Source organism: Tamandua tetradactyla, chromosome 3, assembly GCF_023851605.1.
Source record: "Tamandua tetradactyla isolate mTamTet1 chromosome 3, mTamTet1.pri, whole genome shotgun sequence".
Taxonomy (NCBI): Eukaryota; Metazoa; Chordata; class Mammalia; order Pilosa; family Myrmecophagidae; genus Tamandua; species Tamandua tetradactyla.
In genome coordinates this window covers 11,827,804-11,845,846 of record NC_135329.1, presented here as the reverse complement: position 1 = coordinate 11,845,846, position 18,043 = coordinate 11,827,804, and the positions used below count along the sequence as shown (strand labels likewise).

Here is an 18,043-nt window from a genome sequence, read left to right as displayed (position 1 = left end):
GATGGTGGTGACGGTACCTAGTCCTCCTTTAGACCTTTACAGTTTCAGGTGTGCTTGCATGGATATTAGTTTATTTTATACTCACAACGCACTTGCAAGAAACAGAAGATATTATCCCCATTTACAGATATGGAAACTGAGGCCTAGGGAGAGTTAAAGTGGCTTGTCTCAGTCGCATACCTAGTGTAAAGGGGCCCCTAACTTCTGTAACAAAAAAGATAATTATTGTGTGGACAACCAAAGCTATAGGCTGAGCCCCCAATCTTGGGGTCTGTTCATATGAAACTTAACCCCACAAAGGATAGGTCAAGCCTACTTAAAATTAGGCCTAAGAGTCACCCCCAAGAGATCCTCTTTTGTTGTGGCCTCTCTCTCCAGCTAACACAACAGGCAAACTCACACCCTCCCTCTGTCTACGTGGGACATGATTCCCAAGGGTGTGAACCTTTCTGACAACGTAGGACAGAAATCCTGGAATGAGCCGAGACTTAGCATCAAGAGATTGAGAAAAAAACTAGAATGAGTTGAGACTCAGCATCAGGGGATTGAGAAAACCTTCTCGACCAAAAGGGGGAAGAGTAAAATGAGACAAAATAACGTGTCAATGGCTGAGAGATTTCAAACAGAGTCAAGAGGTTATCCTGGAGGTTATTCTTATGCATAAATAGATGTCACCTTGTTAGTCAAGATGTAGTGGAGAGGCTGGAGGGAACTGCCTGAAAATGTGGAGCCGTGTTCCAATAGCCATGTTTCTTGAAGATGATTGTATAATGATATAGCTTTCACAGTGTGACGGTGTGATTGTGAAAACCTTGTGTCTGATGCTCCTTTTATCGACCTTATCAACAGATGAGTAAAACGTATGGAATAAAGATGAATAATAGGGGGAACAAATGTTAAAATAAATTTAGATTGAAATGCTGGTGATCGGTGAGGGGGATGGGTAGGGGTATGGTATGTATGAATTTTTTTCTGTTTTCATTTTATTTCTTTTTCTGAATAGATGCAAATGTTTCAAGAAACGATCATGATGATGAATATGCAACTATGTGAGGATATTGTGAATTACTGATTATATATGTAGAATGGAATGATCAAAAGTTACGAAAGTTTGCATTTGGTGTTTTTTCGTATTTTAAAAAATATTTAAAAATTAATCAAAACAAGAAAACATTATGCTGAGTGAGTCTAGCCAAAAGCTAAAAGACAAATACTGTATGGTCCCAATGATGTGAATCGACACTCGAGAATAAACTTGGAATATGTCATTGGTAACAGAGTTCAGCAGGAGTTAGAAACAGGGTAAGATAATGGGTAATCGGAGCTGATGGAATACAGACGGTGCAATAGGACTAGATACAAAAACTCAAAAATGGACAGTACAATAATACCTAATTGTAAAGTAATCATGTTAAAATACTGAACGAAGCTGCATCCGAGCTATAGGTTTTTGTTTTGTTTTGTTTTGTTTGTTTTGTTCTTATTATTATTACTTTTATTTTTTTTTCTCTATATTAACATTCTATATCTTTTTCTGTTATAATGCTAGTTCTTCTAAACCGATGCAAATGTACTAAGAAACGATGATCATGCATCTATGTGATGATGTTAAGAATTACTGATTGCATATGTAGAATGGTATGACGTCTAAAAAAAAAATGGTCAGCACAATACTGCCTAATTGTAATGTAATTATCTTGGAACGCTGAATGAAGCTGCATCTGATCTATAGTTTTTTGTTTGTTTGTTTTGTTTTTTTTTCTCTTATATATTTTTGTACTTTTTATTTTTATTTGTGTTTTCTCTCTGTGTTATCACTTTATTTCTTTTTCTGTTGTAGTGCTATTTCTTTCTCTAAATCGATGCATATGTACTGAGAAATGATGACCATACACCTATGTGATGATATTAAGAATTACTGATTGCATATGTAGAATGGATTGATTTCTATTGTTGTGTTAGTTAATTTTTTTAATTAATAAAAAAAAGAAAGAAAAAAAAATTAATCAAAACAAAACAAACAACAACAAAAAAAGACAATTATTGGCTTCCCATCTTAGGCTTAGGTTAATGGAGCTAGAGTTGACTTCTCTTACTCATCAGCAGTGTTGTTACTTTTCCATTATTTTTTAGTTACCAGATTTTTACTTTTAGCAATAGAATACCAAAGAAAGAGAAAGCAAAGTACTTTTTTCCCATCCTTCACATAGCTTTTAGAAGACCAACCAGATTTGCCATGAAATCACTATAGAAATAAATCTGGAACCTTAACCATCACCAAAGGGTGTAGCCAATCAGTTAATTCCCTGAGTGAGAAGAAGAAAGCAGTTCTTTCTGCCTCTAAAATGAAACTGCAGCCAAGCCTGCAAAATGCGGTTACCATGAGCATGGAATTCCTTCCTAATGATGCCTTTGATGCACATGATATTCCATCTGGTATGATAGTTATCTCTGTATGTCTTTTTATCCCTTCTATATGATCAGCTTCTTGAAGGCAAAGCTTCGTGTCTTTTGAACTCCTCTTCACTGCAACAATTCTTCCTCATTCCTGCATTTTGTAATGTCAGTGTTCTTGCCTCCATTTATCAAGCCTGCACTTGATGCTCACCTTAGACAAATTATCTCTGCCTAAAACTTACAGGAAAGGGGAGAGAGGTTTCTACCATCTAATTTGTATCATGTCCCACATGCCTGGGAATGGCCTTTCTTAATCCCAACAATATTCTTATAATATACTCTCCCATTTATGTAATACCTTGATTTCCCAGGGGAGAGAGTTACATAATATAAAAGAAGTTAAGAAATGAAGAATTGTTTCAGTCATGAGTATTTGACCTAATCCATTGAATGCTTTGGCACTTATCTGGCAGGTAGATGCCCAACCTTCCATGAAGGAGACCTTGGTAGAGGAGCTCCTTCCGCCTGGGAATTCTCCCTGTGGGAACACTTTGTGTTGGGCCCTCTTCATCATAGAGGTCACTGCAAAAGAAATTGAATGGCCTACAAAGCCTAAAATATTTACTATCTAGCCCTTTACTGAAAAAGTTTTCCAGTATCTAATCTAGACTGTCCAAAAAACATACCAGGCAATTTTCGTCACTCACTGAGGCTCTCGAACCAAGTAAATCTCTAGGTTTTTCTCTTGAGATCCATAGAAGAACAATTTTCTGTGGAAGAACAGAACAAATGAGTTGTGGCTAAGACCTGAAAAGAAATATAATCCACTCAAGTAACACAGACCTGCAGGACAGAAAAGAGTGACAAGCCCAAAGTCTACAGGGGCCAAGCACGTAACTATTGGTGCACCAGGCAGGTCAGGTGAGGCCTCCCTTATTTCTGCAGGGCAACCCAGCTGCCCTGCAGGAATTTGGACCCAGTGTTACCAGATCCTTAGAATCTTCAGAACCTACTAGAAATATGTTGGTTTTTGTGAAGTCTTTTAATTTGTAAATGTTGACAACTGATTAAAACTGCAAATGGCAGGACAAATGAAACTCATCTATGAGTCAGATTCAGCTCTCAACCCTCCTCTTTGCAAGCTTAGCTGAGCTATCAGGCCAAAGACCAGCTGTTACAGTTTCCTAGGCTGCTCAAAGCAAACACCATGATTTAGGTGAAGTTAAACAATGGGAATTTATTTGTTCATAGTTTTGAGGACAAGAAAATGTCTAAATCAATGTATCACATCATCGAGGTGATGCTTTCTTCCCAAAAACCATTTGCCTGCGATCCTTGGCTCCTCTTTCACATGGCAAGGCACAGGGTGCTGTCTAGTGGTCTCTCCTTCTCTTCTGGGTTTCACTGCTTTCACTTCTAGCTTCTGTGACTTTCTCCTTATGTCTGAATTTCATTCTCTTATAAGGAGTCCTGTAATAGGATTAAGATATGTGCTGGTTAAGGTGGGACACACCTTAACTGAAGTAACCTCATCAAAAGGCCCTACTTGCAATGGGTTTGCGCACACAGGAATGGATTAAATTTAAGAACATGTTTTTCTGGGATACACACAGCTTCAAACCACCACACCTGCCAACATGGCAGTCCAGGCAAATGGTTAGCACCATAGAGATATGACAGAAGATACCAGGCATGTCCTGGCTAACACAGTGACCACAGCATGAAGGCGGCTAGGGGATTTGGTGAGCAGGCGAGCAGTTAGTTTCAAAGACTTTGCAATACTAGCTTTCTGGGTTTGAGTCACAGGTATAGAGTCCTGGCCTTTGGGGAAGGCTGGCCAGCCAAAGGAGAGCTCCAGTTTTGAAGGAGCTATAGGACTAATCAGATGATTAGGATAAACATTCATTCTGAGGGAAACAGGGAGATCCAGAGGCCAAAGTGGCCCACCACAGAGAAACTTGATCTCATGATCCAAGCAGAAGCAAAACTACTTGAATTATGGTTCGGGTCAGACTAAGCTGACTAGCTTTGGAGGCTGTTTTAGGCAGGACTTTTTGGGTAACATACAACAGACACCCAATTCAAACTACATTAAGCAAAAAATAAAAAATAAAAGGAATGCATTAGTTCATGTGATTGAAAAGCTTAATGACAGAGCTGGCTTCAGGCAGCCTAGGTGTCGATTAGGTCATTAGGAGTCTGTTTCTATCTGTCTGTTTGTGTTTCTCCCTCCTGTTTTCCATTACATTTCTTCCATTTTCATGCTGGCTTTCTCCACATAGTGATCCCCATTAGCACCAGTCTTCATTATGCTATATCTAGAGATCTCATGGGGAAGCACACTTGTCTTTTCAGTAGTTTCAATAAAATTCCAAGACTGAATCTTCTTGCCCATTCATGAAGGCCACTAATGGGACCGGGATGGTGAAACACACTTTTTGATCAAGCCTGGGTCCTCTATCCACCCTAGTCTTGTAGTCTAAGGATAGAAAAGGAATGGGCACCCAAAAGCAAAATCAAAGTCCTATTGTAAGAAGAAGGAATGGATGCTAGAATGCAAAGGTAACACAGTTCTGCTATACCAAGTTCCCCAAGTTAGCTAGGGCTTTTTTAAATTCCCTCCTCTTTGACCCCCCACGTCAAGCTCAGGGAAGAAGATACGAAGGTTCCAGAACACCAGCCGAGTCTTTGTACAAAGATACCCTAATCATAGTGAACTGCAGAAGGCTGAGATTCTCCATAAATATTGAGGAATACCTGGTTGATAATTTCCTCCAGTGATGGTGGACAGCCCTGTCCAATAGGAATTAGCACAAGAACAAATCAAAATGAGAGCAAAGCTAGAGAACTTGTGAGTCATTAAATGCTTCACATTTTTCGGCACGGCGTAAGTGGAACATAAATATATAATAATTCTTCGGGCTGAAATCAAGACGACCATCTTAAATTAAGATTAATTAGTTAATGTTTATAAAGTACTGCACAGCTATGCCCTTTTAAAATGCTAAGTATTCTAAAAACTACATTGTAGCATTTTGCTAAGTGTAAAAGATCTAATATTCATCATTTCTTTGGTACAGGTTGGCAAAGATTCTTTTGGCAATGATTATATAGAAAACTTAAAACAGAATGGTATTTCTACAGGTAAAATTTCATCTTTTTAAAAATTGTTTTTAATAACTTTCTTCTGTGATCTTGTTATGGGAAAATTATTAGATCCTCCCCTGGTGGCCAGGGAATTTTTCAGCACGGCTTTGTCTAATCTTGTTCAAATGTTCTTTGGTTATTCTTTAATGTACATTTCTCCAGATGGGAATGATGCAATAGGAGATCACAAACCTTCCCTATGTGGAAATGTTTCAAAAGCAGATGACAAGGAAAAGCATGTGTTGCATCACAGAAGATATTTTTTAAGGAAAGTCAATGAATGTCATAGCTAGAAATGATCTTAAAACCACCGAGGCCAATACCAACCATCATTTCTTAGAAGAGAAAACCGAAGGCCAGAGAGGTTCCATGATTTGCACAAGAGCACATGGCTAGTTGGAGCTAGAGCCAGAGCTGGGTGCAGGTCTTCCGACTCCAATTCAGTGCTCTTTACTGCCGTCAGACGCTGCCTGACCAGCATTTCTGTTGATGTGCCAGGCCATGACCCTTTATCTTTTTAACCATAAAAAACTTCTTTATTATAGAATAAAACACAAACACAGTAGACCAGACAAAATAAATGTAAAGCTTAATGACTTGTTATAAGGCAAGCACTCTTTTAGCCATCACACATGGTTGTACATCTCAGACCTTCCAGTAAAGGAAGGGCTGACTCCAGTTTCTCATAAAGAAACAGAACCGCGTCAGCCACCAGAAGCCCTCCATGCTCCTGCCATGTTGTAATCACAACAGCCGCCTCCTGAACACGATCACTGTAGTGTACTATGTCTTATAAATCTCTGTTAAAATCCACAGTTCACCCTCCAATCTTTTTTTTTTTTTTCACTTCTCCTGTACCTGCATGTGGGCAGGCAAAGCTGAGCTTGCTTTGTAGAGACCTATCCTAGAAGTCAAGAGAAGGAACCTCCTCTCTGGCCCTCTAAAGGGAGCCATCCCAGTTCAGTAACAAGAGCAGGGGCTCAGCAGGCAGGCAAGTGTGGATGCAGAAGCCAGCTGTACCACTTTCTACACCTGAGACCTGGAGCAAGTCCTTCCACCTGAGCCCCAGGAACTCCAGGCTAGCCTGTCCTGCTGGCTAGAAAATTAAAAGGGGTAGGATGCAAAATACCTAGCATTAATACTTGGCAAAGAATGGTAGATACTTGCATAAATGTTGGTCCCCCATCCCCACCCCTTTCATTTAGATTTTCCTGTGTGAAATGGTTGTACGTCTGGCCATGACTCTTTATGAGATACAAGGCTTAGGAGGACAAAAAAAAAACAAGTTCATGGTATAGATTTGACCTTTCATCTCTGTCTCAAATGTGTCATCTCTTTCACGGAAGAAGAGAAATGCGTAGTCTTGAAAAATGTAAATGTATGCAGCTATGAATAATTTGGGGAAATTGGAAGGAGGGTGGTTTTATGCGGCTGTTACTAATGCAGAGAAAAGGTGTAACTATAAATGTAAAGGCTTCTATTTTTCCTCATTTTGTGGGTGACGGGTATAAATTAGCACTGTTGATTTATTATCTTTATCATTCCAGATGGTTAAAGGTTAAAAAGTTTTTCCAAGGATTAGCAGTGCATTGAAACTGTTAGCATAGATTATCCATGCCAGGCTGGGTGTTCGTGATCGTAATTTTCTTTTTTCTTTTAGAATTTACACATCAAACTAAAGATGCTGCTACAGGAGCTGCTTCTATAATTGTCAATAATGAAGGTATGTGTTTCGCATTTGGGAGTGTCATTTCACAAAATGAACAATTTACTTCCAAAGCAGTTCAGAAGCATCCATTTTTACCCTAATCCTAAAGCCCTCTCTCTGATCATGCTTGCCTCCCACTGTTGAGCCTCACAAAGCCTAAAGCATGATCTTTCCAATCCAAATATAACTGCATTTCCCATTATCTACTCCCCAAGTTGATTATTCAGACATGAAGTTGTCCATCCCATATATTTGAGGTGTGTAGTTGCCTTAAAATAGCATATATATTCTGCAATATCCCGTTCCCCTTAACAGAAGCCCAGAATTGATACTTGTCTCTAAAAGTAGCCAAGGATTCGTCTGTCATTTCACTTACACTTAGGTAAACAGATGTAAATAGATAGGTGCTAAAGAAGGCTTGATGAATCATATTTATAGAAATTTGCGGACCAAATGGCAGCAACTAATGACTTCTAACTTACCTTCAGTGCTCAATGTTGCCTGCTCTCTAAACAGCAATCAAATTTCAAAAGGCTGTTATCATACAACTAAATCTGTGATAAGACCTGCTGAGAGTTAAGACATTTGTCTTTAAAAACAGTAATTTCCATTTGTCCTCAACTAAAGCTTTCTAGTTTCTGCCTACTGTTTTTAAGTGTAAATACACCTGCATAAGATTTTTTTTAATCAGAATTAATATTCAGCAGAACAAGCACTTTATCAGGTAGCTGGGATAGAACCTAGCATATGTATAGTGTTAAATTAGGGTTTGTCACAATATGTCTTTTACTTATAATGCAGTCTCGTAAAATCATTTCTCAAAGAAGAGATGGTAGTTTTAGCTTGACTTTAGTAATCCCAAAGTTGCAATGACAACAACAAAAAATGTATTTCACATAAAGATAGTAGATGAACGTTCTTGTTCTAATAATGGACAGTCGATTCATTGCTATAAGCTTTATCTTCAATAATTACTGCTGCCAGCATCAGCTCATTCCCTATTTTAAAACTCTTTTTTTGTCCTAGGGTTATCTTCAAGTTCTGTTTCTTCCTTATCTGTGAAACAAAATACTTCATTTTCCATGTGAAGATAAGACAGTGCTTACTTTGTAGAGCATCATAATTGTCCACAAAGAGTATGGAGTGTAGTAGAGGAGTTAGGACAAATACCCAGAGATGAAACAAATGGCTCCTTTAAACAAAGGCAGTAAAGGGGAAGGTAAAGTAGTGGGTTCAGTTTTGACAAGTTAACTCTGAGGCATGAATGAACTCATCATGTAGCAGTGTCCGCCAGGCAGCTGTTTAGTCTTGGGCTTGTTGCTCAGCAGCCAAGGGCAGGCCAGAAATATCAGTTCAAGAGTTAGTAGCACAGAAGCAGCAGTTGACTGCAGCAGGGAGAATGAGGTCACTGAAGGAGAAAAGAAAGAAGGTTGCTCTTTTTCAGGGAGTGGGCCCTTAGAATTTTTCTAGTCCTAAGGTCAGGTTTATGCTAATCCACTCCTACTTTATTAAGTCTTCTGAGTAGCCAACAAACAACACCTGCAGTAAGATGATAGGCTAGAGTTTGTTCTGTGTTCAGAGGTGATTTGAGGTCATGTCTATGCAAAATCAGCCCAAGCAGCCTGGAGCCCAAAAATGACCACTGCAGCTCATCCCTCTGGATTAGTGCTGTCCAACAGAAATATAAGTAAGCCACATGCATACTTTTAAATTTTCTAGTAGCCACATTTTCAAAAGTAATAATAAACAGGTTAAATTAATTTTAACAATATATTGAATTTAACCTAGTATATCCAAAATATTATCATTTCAATACTTAACCAGTTTTTTAAAATATTTTTATTGACAACTCTTCATACACATACAGTCCATACATGACTCACAGTCTCATCACATAGTTTGTGTATTCATCACCATGATTATTTTTAGAACATTTGCATTACTCCAGAAAAAGAAATAAAAAGAAAAAACTCATACATCTCATACCCCCCCATTGACCACTGGTATTTCAATCTACCCAATTTATTTTACCTTTTACCCCCCCTATTATTTATTTTTTATCCATAGTTTTTACTCATCTGTCTATACGCTGGGTAAAAGGAGCATCAAACATAAGGTTTTCACAATCACACAGTCACATTGTAAAAGCTATATCGTTATACAATCATCTTCAAGATTCAAGGCCACTGGAACACAGCTCATCAGTTTCAGGTACTTACCTCTAGCCACTCCAATACACCATAAACTAAAAAGGGGATATCTATATAATGCATAAGAATAACCTCCAGGATAACCTCTCAACTCTGAAATCTTTTAGCCACTGAAACTTTATGTGTCTCATTTCTTTCTTCCTTCTTTTGGTCAAAAAGACTTTCTCAATCCCATGATGCCAGGTCCTGGCTCATCCTGGGAGTTCTGTCCCACATTGCCAGGGAGATTTGCACCCCTGGGAGTTATGCCGCATGTAGGGGGAAGGGCAGTGAGTTCACCTGCTGAGTTGGCTTAGAGAGAGAGAGAGAGAGGTTGCATCTGAGCAACAAAAGAGGTTCTCTGGGGGTGACTCTTAAGCATAATTATAGGTAGGCTTAGCCTATCCTTTGCAGGAATAACTTTCATAGGCATGAATCCCAAGATCCAAGGCTCAGCCTATTGATTAGGTTGTCTCTCCACTGCTTGCCAGAACGTCAGGAATTCTCCGAATGGGGAGTTGAATATTTCTTCCTTCCCCAGTCCCTAAGGGGACTTTGCAAATACTTCATTCACTGCCCAAATTCTCTGGGATATATCAGGGCATCACACTAACCTGGACAACCAACAAGATCTCACTCCCTATCGAGATTCCATGTACTTATGGTGTTCAACTAAACTGACCATTCAAGTTAAATTAGGTAATACACTACCCAGATACATAAATTTTGTACTAAATAAACCTCTCTCCCTTTGGTCTCAGACAGAGGTTGAAGTTTTAAAATATGGACTATATCATCCTTTACCCTGAATTCTGATCTAACTTAGTCCTATCCAGATCAGCTTCATTCATATCTCTAGTTAAAATCTGGTCCCTTTTTCATCTTTTTTAACAGTTCCTGTATGGAGTACTGCTGACTTTCATAGCATCAGAGCTCTAACTCTGAGTCTCAGGTATCACATAAATACCTGAAGTTTCTGGGAATGACTAGGTTATACAAACAGCTCAGTATCTCAGAATTTAGAAATAACAGTTACACCTCCTGAACAGATGTGACTGCTGTAAGAGCTTACAATCTAGGAACCTTTACAATAGGCCCCGACCTGATAACCCATGCTCTGGACTTCAATTCTCTGAGTTTGTATGTTGTAGTTAGTCCATATGAGTGAGGCATGGTAATATTTGTCTTTTTGTTTCTGACATTTCATTCAACATACTGTCCTTAAGTTTCATTCACCTAGTTGGACGCCTCACAATTTCATTCCTTCTTGCAGCCACGCAGTAGTCCATTTATGTATACACCACAGTTCCCCCTTCCATTCTTAGTCATTGTACCCTTAGGCCACCTCTGTCCATTGTGAACCATGAACACAGCCGCATAAACTCCAGTGTGCAAATGTCCATTGCTGTCCCCACTCACAATTCCTCCAGGTATACACTGAGCCATGAGGTTTCAGGATCATATGGCAACCCCACTCCTAGCCTCCCATGGACCCACCACACTGCCCTCCTAGGAGCTGCATCTCTCAGCTTCCCCACTGACAGTAAATAGGTACATCTCTTTCTCCACATGTTCTCTAGCATTAGTCTCTCTCTATTCATCTTTAAACAATTTTATTTACACATCATACAATCCAACCTAAGTAAATAGACATGCTGTCATAATCTATGTGAAGACATTTCCTTTTCTACCAATTTATTTTTATAATGAGATATTTTATCTTCTTCATACTAAGTCTTTCAAATCTGCTGTGTATTTTACACTTAACGGCACATCTCAACTCAGACAAGCCACGTTTCAGGTGGACAGTAGCCACTTCTATATTGAACAGCGCAGCTCCTAACTGTTTACCTGGTAGATGGAGGTACCTATCCCTCCTCCATGTAGGTAGGATTATAGAGAGTGGGTCCAAGCAATGGGAATATATTAGATTCCTTAGTTCTGCTTCTGTTTAATCCATTACACTGGAGACCAAATATCACTCTCTCTAAAGTTCTCTGGTACAATTTTCCATCTTTTGATTTTACAAACTGTATTTCAATTTACATAATCGGTTTTTAGAATACCATTATATACACACCTATACTGATTGCATACAACGAAACATTCGTTTTGAGTGTTATGCAAGTTTCTTCCTGTTAATACTCATCAATATGACATCTGTCATTTTGGATTCAGAATCTTTGCCAGCCCTTTCCCAAAAGTGAAAATTTAAGAGTATTCTATATATCATTTGTCAGTGAATATTTTGTATATAAGAATATTGATAAGACAAATCTTTTCAAGATTTTGCTCAAAATGATTGGAAGAATGTGAATCATATAGAGATATTGCAAAAGATACATTTGGAATACAAACCTAACTGAAATGGTTTACAAATGTTAAAATTAATACTTATGAAACATTATATATAATGATTTAATAAGGACTATGGTAGCATTGCAGAAGACCGTTGCTTAGCTTTATGTAGTTTTTAATGTAATATGTGAAATTTCTTCATAGGCCAGAATATCATCGTCATAGTAGCTGGCGCAAATCTACTTTTGAACACAGAAGACCTGAGGGAAGCAGCCAGTGTCATTAGCAGAGCCAAAGTAATGATCTGCCAGCTAGAAATAAATCCAGCAACTTCTTTGGAAGCCCTGACAATGGCTCGTAGCAGTGGAGGTAATTTTCCATGTTTGTCATTTTTTTTTTCTGTAAAGGCTTTTATCACTGTCTTAATTAAAAGTAATGGTCTAAAGAAAGCAAAGTAATACTTTTTTCAGTAGTAAAATATTGTTTCTCCCATCTGTAAGATTAAGTGAATTTTGGTAGTTCTTGATAATGTTAGAAAACCTTACAAATAAGGTAAAAATAACATTAAATTGCATTTCTGACATCCCGCAATATAAATCTTAAATCTAGTTAGAAGAAATGATACAAGTACTGTGCTGGTTTGAAAGTATGTACATACCCTAGAAAAGCCATGTTTTAATCCTAATCCCATTTTGTAAAGGCAGCTGTTTCTTCTAATCCTTATTCAGTACTGTATGTTTGAAACTGTAATTAAATCATCTCCTGGAGGTGTGATTTAATCAAGGGTGGTTGTTAAGCTGGATTAGGTGATGACATGTCTCCACCCATTTGGGTGGGTCTTGATTGGTTTACTGGAGTCCTGTAAAAGAGGAAACATTTTGGAGAATGGGAGATTCGGAGACAGTAGAGAATGCTGCAACACCATGAAGCAGAGAGTCCACAAACCAGCGACCTTTGGAGATGAAGAAGGAAAACACCTCCCCAGGGAACTTCATGAAACAGGAAGCCAGGAGAACAAGCTAGCAGATACCGTGTTCGCCTTCCAGATGAGAGAAACCCTGACCGTGTTCACCATGTGCCTTTCCAGATGAGAGAAATTCTGTGTTCACCATGTGCCCTTCCACTTGAGAGAGAAACCCTGAATGTCATTGGCCTTCTTGAACCAAGGTATCTTTCCCTGGATGCCTTTGACTGGACATTTCTATAGGCTCATTTTAACTGGGACATTTTCTCGGCCTTAGAACTGTAAACTAGCAACTTTAAATTCCCCTTTTAAAAGCCATTCTGTTTCTGGTATATTGCATTCCGGCAGCTAGCAAACTAGAACAAGTAGTAAATAGAATCCCTGAAGCAGCCCAGTAACCAAGATATACCCCCAGGTGGTGAGACATTTTCCACTCTGGGAAGCAGAGACAAAGCTCCCAGTCCTGTATAATCACTGCCCCAGTTATTTTGATTACTTTCTCCACGAATTGAAGATTACTTTTTCCTCCTTTTTGTAGAACCTTATCACCTTTTCTATAAACAACCACAGATTATTTATTTATAAAAGTAACATTTTCTGCATTGCCTGTGTCCACTCAGCAGCTCTTCTGCTTTGTTTGGTTGACTTTTGATAGTAGAATGTTCAAGCATATACGAAAGCAGGTGGAATTGGGTAGTGAAACCAGTTTACCCATTGCCCAGGTTCAACAATTATCAGCACATTACTAACCTGGTGTCATATGTTCTTCCCGCCACCCCCTCCGCCCCCCTCACCACCCCCAACCCCCCCCAACCCCCGTCATCCCCAGCACATAACAGATTTTTTTAAAACTCCAGGTAGTTTCTTTCTTATTGTTTCTTTTCCCCCATTGACTAATGAGAAGAGCATCTTCTGACTTGGAATCCCATTTCCCTCCCTTATTAGCTTTGTGATCTTGGGAGAATTATCTGGTCTTTCCAAGCCTTGCCTATAAAATGCATATAGAAATATCCCCCTTCAGAATTATTCTAAGAATGGAATAAAATAAAATCTGATGTGAAGTGTGGTCTAATAAGTCTCAGTAAATTCCAATTTACTTCTCTCCCCTCTTCGTCTATTTTTAAATTAATATCCTGATCTTATCACCACTTGATAAAAATAATTCCAAATACAAAGCCGTCATTCCAAGACAGTAGCTTCTTCTTGATAATGTGGCAGTAGTTCTGTGATTTGAAACCCATATTGACTTTTCCAGATAAAACTTTCTCATCGAGATACAAAACTAAAAAAGAAGAAAAAGAACAGTGAGTGTATGTGTGTGTGTGTGCACGTGTGTGTAAGTGGTTTCTCCCAAACTGTATAGTGTTTTATGTAGCAATATATGGAAAATAAGTTACTGAAATGATTTTGTAGAGAACTTTTAAACGTATGTCATGATTTAACAAATTTTCTTCCTGGCAAAACAACGTGCCATGGCAAATTCTCACTGACATTTAATGTATTTTTAATGGACTCAAAGCTGTCAGAAAGAATTGCAAGCCAAAATCTACTTGGGTACGTTTTCTCAGGGCGTCACAGATAAGTCTGATGTTTGTGGCGAGCATTCTCTGCACTGCAGACATCTTGATCGGATGATGTGGATACAGCCTGCCACCTCGTTCACGCTCCGTTCTTTCCTTGTATGGATCAGAGTTTATTCTCACGTAACTTCTCTTTTTCTCCTACTGTCCCCTGCTTCTCAGAAGTTACCGTTTGCTCTCCCATTGTCTGGTCCTGTTACCTTCCCAGCTTGTGGAGGAGAGGAGGGTCCAGCAACTGCATTTAAGGGTCTCACTTTTCACAGGTGTGATTAAAGTCATCTGAGTGAGCCGGCAGCCTGACCTCAGGCTCTGTTGTGGGAAGGGCCCAGAAATCCTACATCAGCTGCCAGGCAGCGCTTCCAATTTGAGCATTGAGGAAAGAGAAGGCAGGCCTAAGGCCAATTAGCCTATTTCACACCTTCACTAAGAGCCAGCATGCCTAAGTAGCAATTCTGTTCGATCTTTTATATATAATAATACTGGGAGTAGGGTGGGCCACCGTGGCTCAACAGGCAGAGTTCTCACCTGCCATGCCAGAGGACCCAGGTTCGATTCTCGGTATCTGCCCATGTGAAAAATAATAATAATAATACTGGGAGTAGGAAGAATGTGCATTCATATGTACTTTTCAGCTTATAAAGCCATTTCATATGGAATTTGACCTTCAGAACTACTCTGTGGAACAGATATGGCAGGCATTATTCTCCCAGATTGAAGGGCAGAAAACTAAGACTCAGAGAAGATGAGTAATTTGTTTAACCAAGATCACACTTTTAGTATGTGTGGAAACTAGGATTTCAGACTCTAAGACCCATGTTTTATCTCCTCAGCCCCACTTTTCAAAGAAGCTGCCACATCCCATTGATTTCAGAGAACTGAACCTTTTTAAAGGGTATCTCTAAAAAAGTAAACCGCGTAAATTGTAACGTAGTCTAGCACATAGCCTAAGCTTTGAGTGTTTTTGCTCTTCAAGGCACAGGGAAGAGCCCCTAGAGTGTTTTCGGCCATGTATACCCCCACCCATCCCCATAACAGCACACAGATACACAGCACACGTTCTGTCCTGTGGCCAGTCCATTCATCCATCGTGACATTCAAGAACAACGAGAGCTCAACTCAAGCCTCCATTTCACAGAAGGTGAAACTGAGGCGCAGAGCATTTGGCCTCAGTTTCTGCCAGGAATTCCTCCAAGCCAGCAGCTTTCTCTGGCCAAATCACCTAGTCTCACTTAGCAGTTACCAGATAGATGCTGCGTAGATTCTACACCATGACTAGGGTGTGTGTGTGTGTGTGTGTGTGTGTGTGTGTGTATGTGTGTGTGTGTTAACATAATGCATCTTCGTTCTCACAGGAGAGAGTGGTATAGTGAAAGGAGTATTACGTTAGGAATTATGAAGTATGGTTTGAATTCAGTACCACTCATTCACCAGTGGGAGGGACCTCAGATAAGTAAATCAGTCCACTGCTCTGGGCCTGGGTTTCATCTTCTGTGAAATAAGAGACTTGAGTTGAGCTGTCATTGTTCTTTAATGTCACAGTGTATGAATGGAGTGGCCACAGGACAGAACAGGCAAAGCCGACTGACCAGCTGAGCACTGAGGGCCTTTTCCCTTGTACATGGCAGCTGTCCATGTGCTCATCAGCATTGGTCCATCTTCAGGAGAGATGGAAAAATCATCATCATCATCATCATCATCATCATCCTTTTGTTTATTACCACAGCTCACATATCTATACCACTTACAAATAGTGACGTTTCAATTAAATACATGATATGACTTGATTAAACATCAGTTATGAAAGTACAAAGGAAAAGACCCTTCCATCTTTGAATGTACTGTCTCAGAACTCTCTTCTTGCCTTTACCAAAATGGAAGCTTTGGTTTTAAGGAGACAGGACCTGGCCGGCCCCATCCTCGCTAGGTCGGGAAGCAGTGAGCAAGGCCCACTGCAGAGCTGGCGCCATAACTGCTTGTGGTGAAATCACACAAGTTGGTTTCTGGTCTGTGTAACCATTTCAAAGTGAACAGAATGTTACAGGAACAATTACAAATACTTGAGACTGTAAGATCGCCAAGATTAAATTCTCAGTATGATACAAAGTATCTTTTAATTCCACTTTTGTCCTTTTCTGTTTGGCACAGAAGAGCTCTTGGCTGGCTGCTTGGACTTTCACAATAACACTGTCCAGCACATACGCCCAGCTCAGAGTATTTTCTTTGCTGGTCAAGTCCCAGAGAAGAGGCCTGAGATGAGAGGCTGCCATGTCAGGGTTTTGGGAACCCTGGGCTTCTCACTAGTTCTAGTCATACCTTATACTTTGCTTAGGGGGAGTTTTCCCCATTTGTCCCAGCTTGTTACGAGAGCTGTCTTAACCAGCCAGCCCCTACCTTCCATGTGACACCACGAAGAGCTTCCGCCTCACTGCCCTGTCCTTTAGTCCTTACCACTGCTCCCCTAGTCCTCACTCGTTCCTGTGCCATTACTGTGCCAGAAATTGACATGCTGTTCAGACAACTAGGAGGTTAGTCTGTCTTACATCACAGTTAATCATTGCTGTAGGGTACTCTCAATCACCTCTGCAACTCCAAGTTACCCCGTGGTACATGTACCAAAACTAGAGAGTTTTGCCTAGTTTCAGGATGACTTTTTTTCTGTCTTATGTATTATAAATTTGCATTCTTCTTTGATTAAGTACAACTTTGAATTCTTCATGTTTCTTTCATCAGCGTAAAGTGGTTCTGCATATTTGTGGTAGCATGAGACAGGGAGAAACCATTCTTTATGCCACTTTCATTTTCCCCTAAATTTAGCTACTCATCAGATTCTAACCAGTGTCTCCAGTTACTGTTAGTAAGAATGCCTTCCCTTGGTAAAATCAGCAGATAAGGTGTGATTGATTTTTTGTTGTTGTTGTTGGGCCCTGAACCGTTGCACCCCCCACAATTATAGAGTCACATAGAATAGAGACAGTAGAGCTCCGTCCCAGAGTATTTTATTCATCTTTTTTGGTCAAACCTTTTTTTTTTTTTTTTTTTAATGGATGGGACCCCTGCCCCTTTTTAAAAATGATTTTTATAGTTGATTTGTTTGAACTGGGCTGTTCTGCATTCTGTGAATAATCACTTACAAAAACTGTCTCTCTTTTAAGCTGTTTGATTTACTTACATTTAAGGGACTGTTGGTTTTTGAAGAATTGGTGACTCCGAGAACTGTGTGGGTATGAGCCAAGTATAAATCTGGGTACCACAGTGGCTGCATGTAATTGATTTTTATACAATTTTTATGGTAAAATTAAATAGTACAGTTGCTCATTCCAGCTATGGATGCTTAACATTCACGCGAGTGTGGGCCACGGTGGCTCAGCAGGCAGATTTCTCGCCTGCCATGCTAGAGACCTGGGTTCAATTCCCAGTGCCTGCCCATGCAAAAAAATTTCAACATAATTGTTTCTTTAAAAATGTTTTATTTGGGAAAATATCCAATATAGGTAACAGTATGGTAAACCCAGGTATCCTGTCATCTAGCCTCAACAATTAGCAACATGATCAATCTTTGTTTTCTGTCCCCCAACTCAATATTCCCCACCCCACCCCCACTGCAACCCTGATTATTTGGAAGCAAAACCCAGGTGTGGTATCATTCATTCACAATATACTTATTTTTTTATGTAAGATGCAATGTACATTTTAACAGTGTTGCCTTTTCAGGGTATACAACAGTTCATCTGTAGTCACATTTATTCCCATCAGCCTTTTG

At 39.5% G+C, this 18,043-nt stretch overlaps 1 protein-coding gene across 2 annotated transcripts in view; it reads left to right on the top strand.

Annotated features, from left to right (window-relative positions):
* The window catches only part of RBKS (ribokinase), a 111,439-nt gene that overhangs the window by 35,281 nt on the left and 58,115 nt on the right, over window positions 1-18,043 (top strand). For both annotated transcript variants that reach the window (XM_077152482.1, XM_077152481.1), the window contains exons 3-5: window positions 5,478-5,541; window positions 7,205-7,267; window positions 11,944-12,108. In XM_077152482.1, coding sequence (XP_077008597.1) covers window positions 5,478-5,541; window positions 7,205-7,267; window positions 11,944-12,108 — 292 coding nt within the window. The remainder of the gene's footprint in view (window positions 1-5,477; window positions 5,542-7,204; window positions 7,268-11,943; window positions 12,109-18,043) is intronic.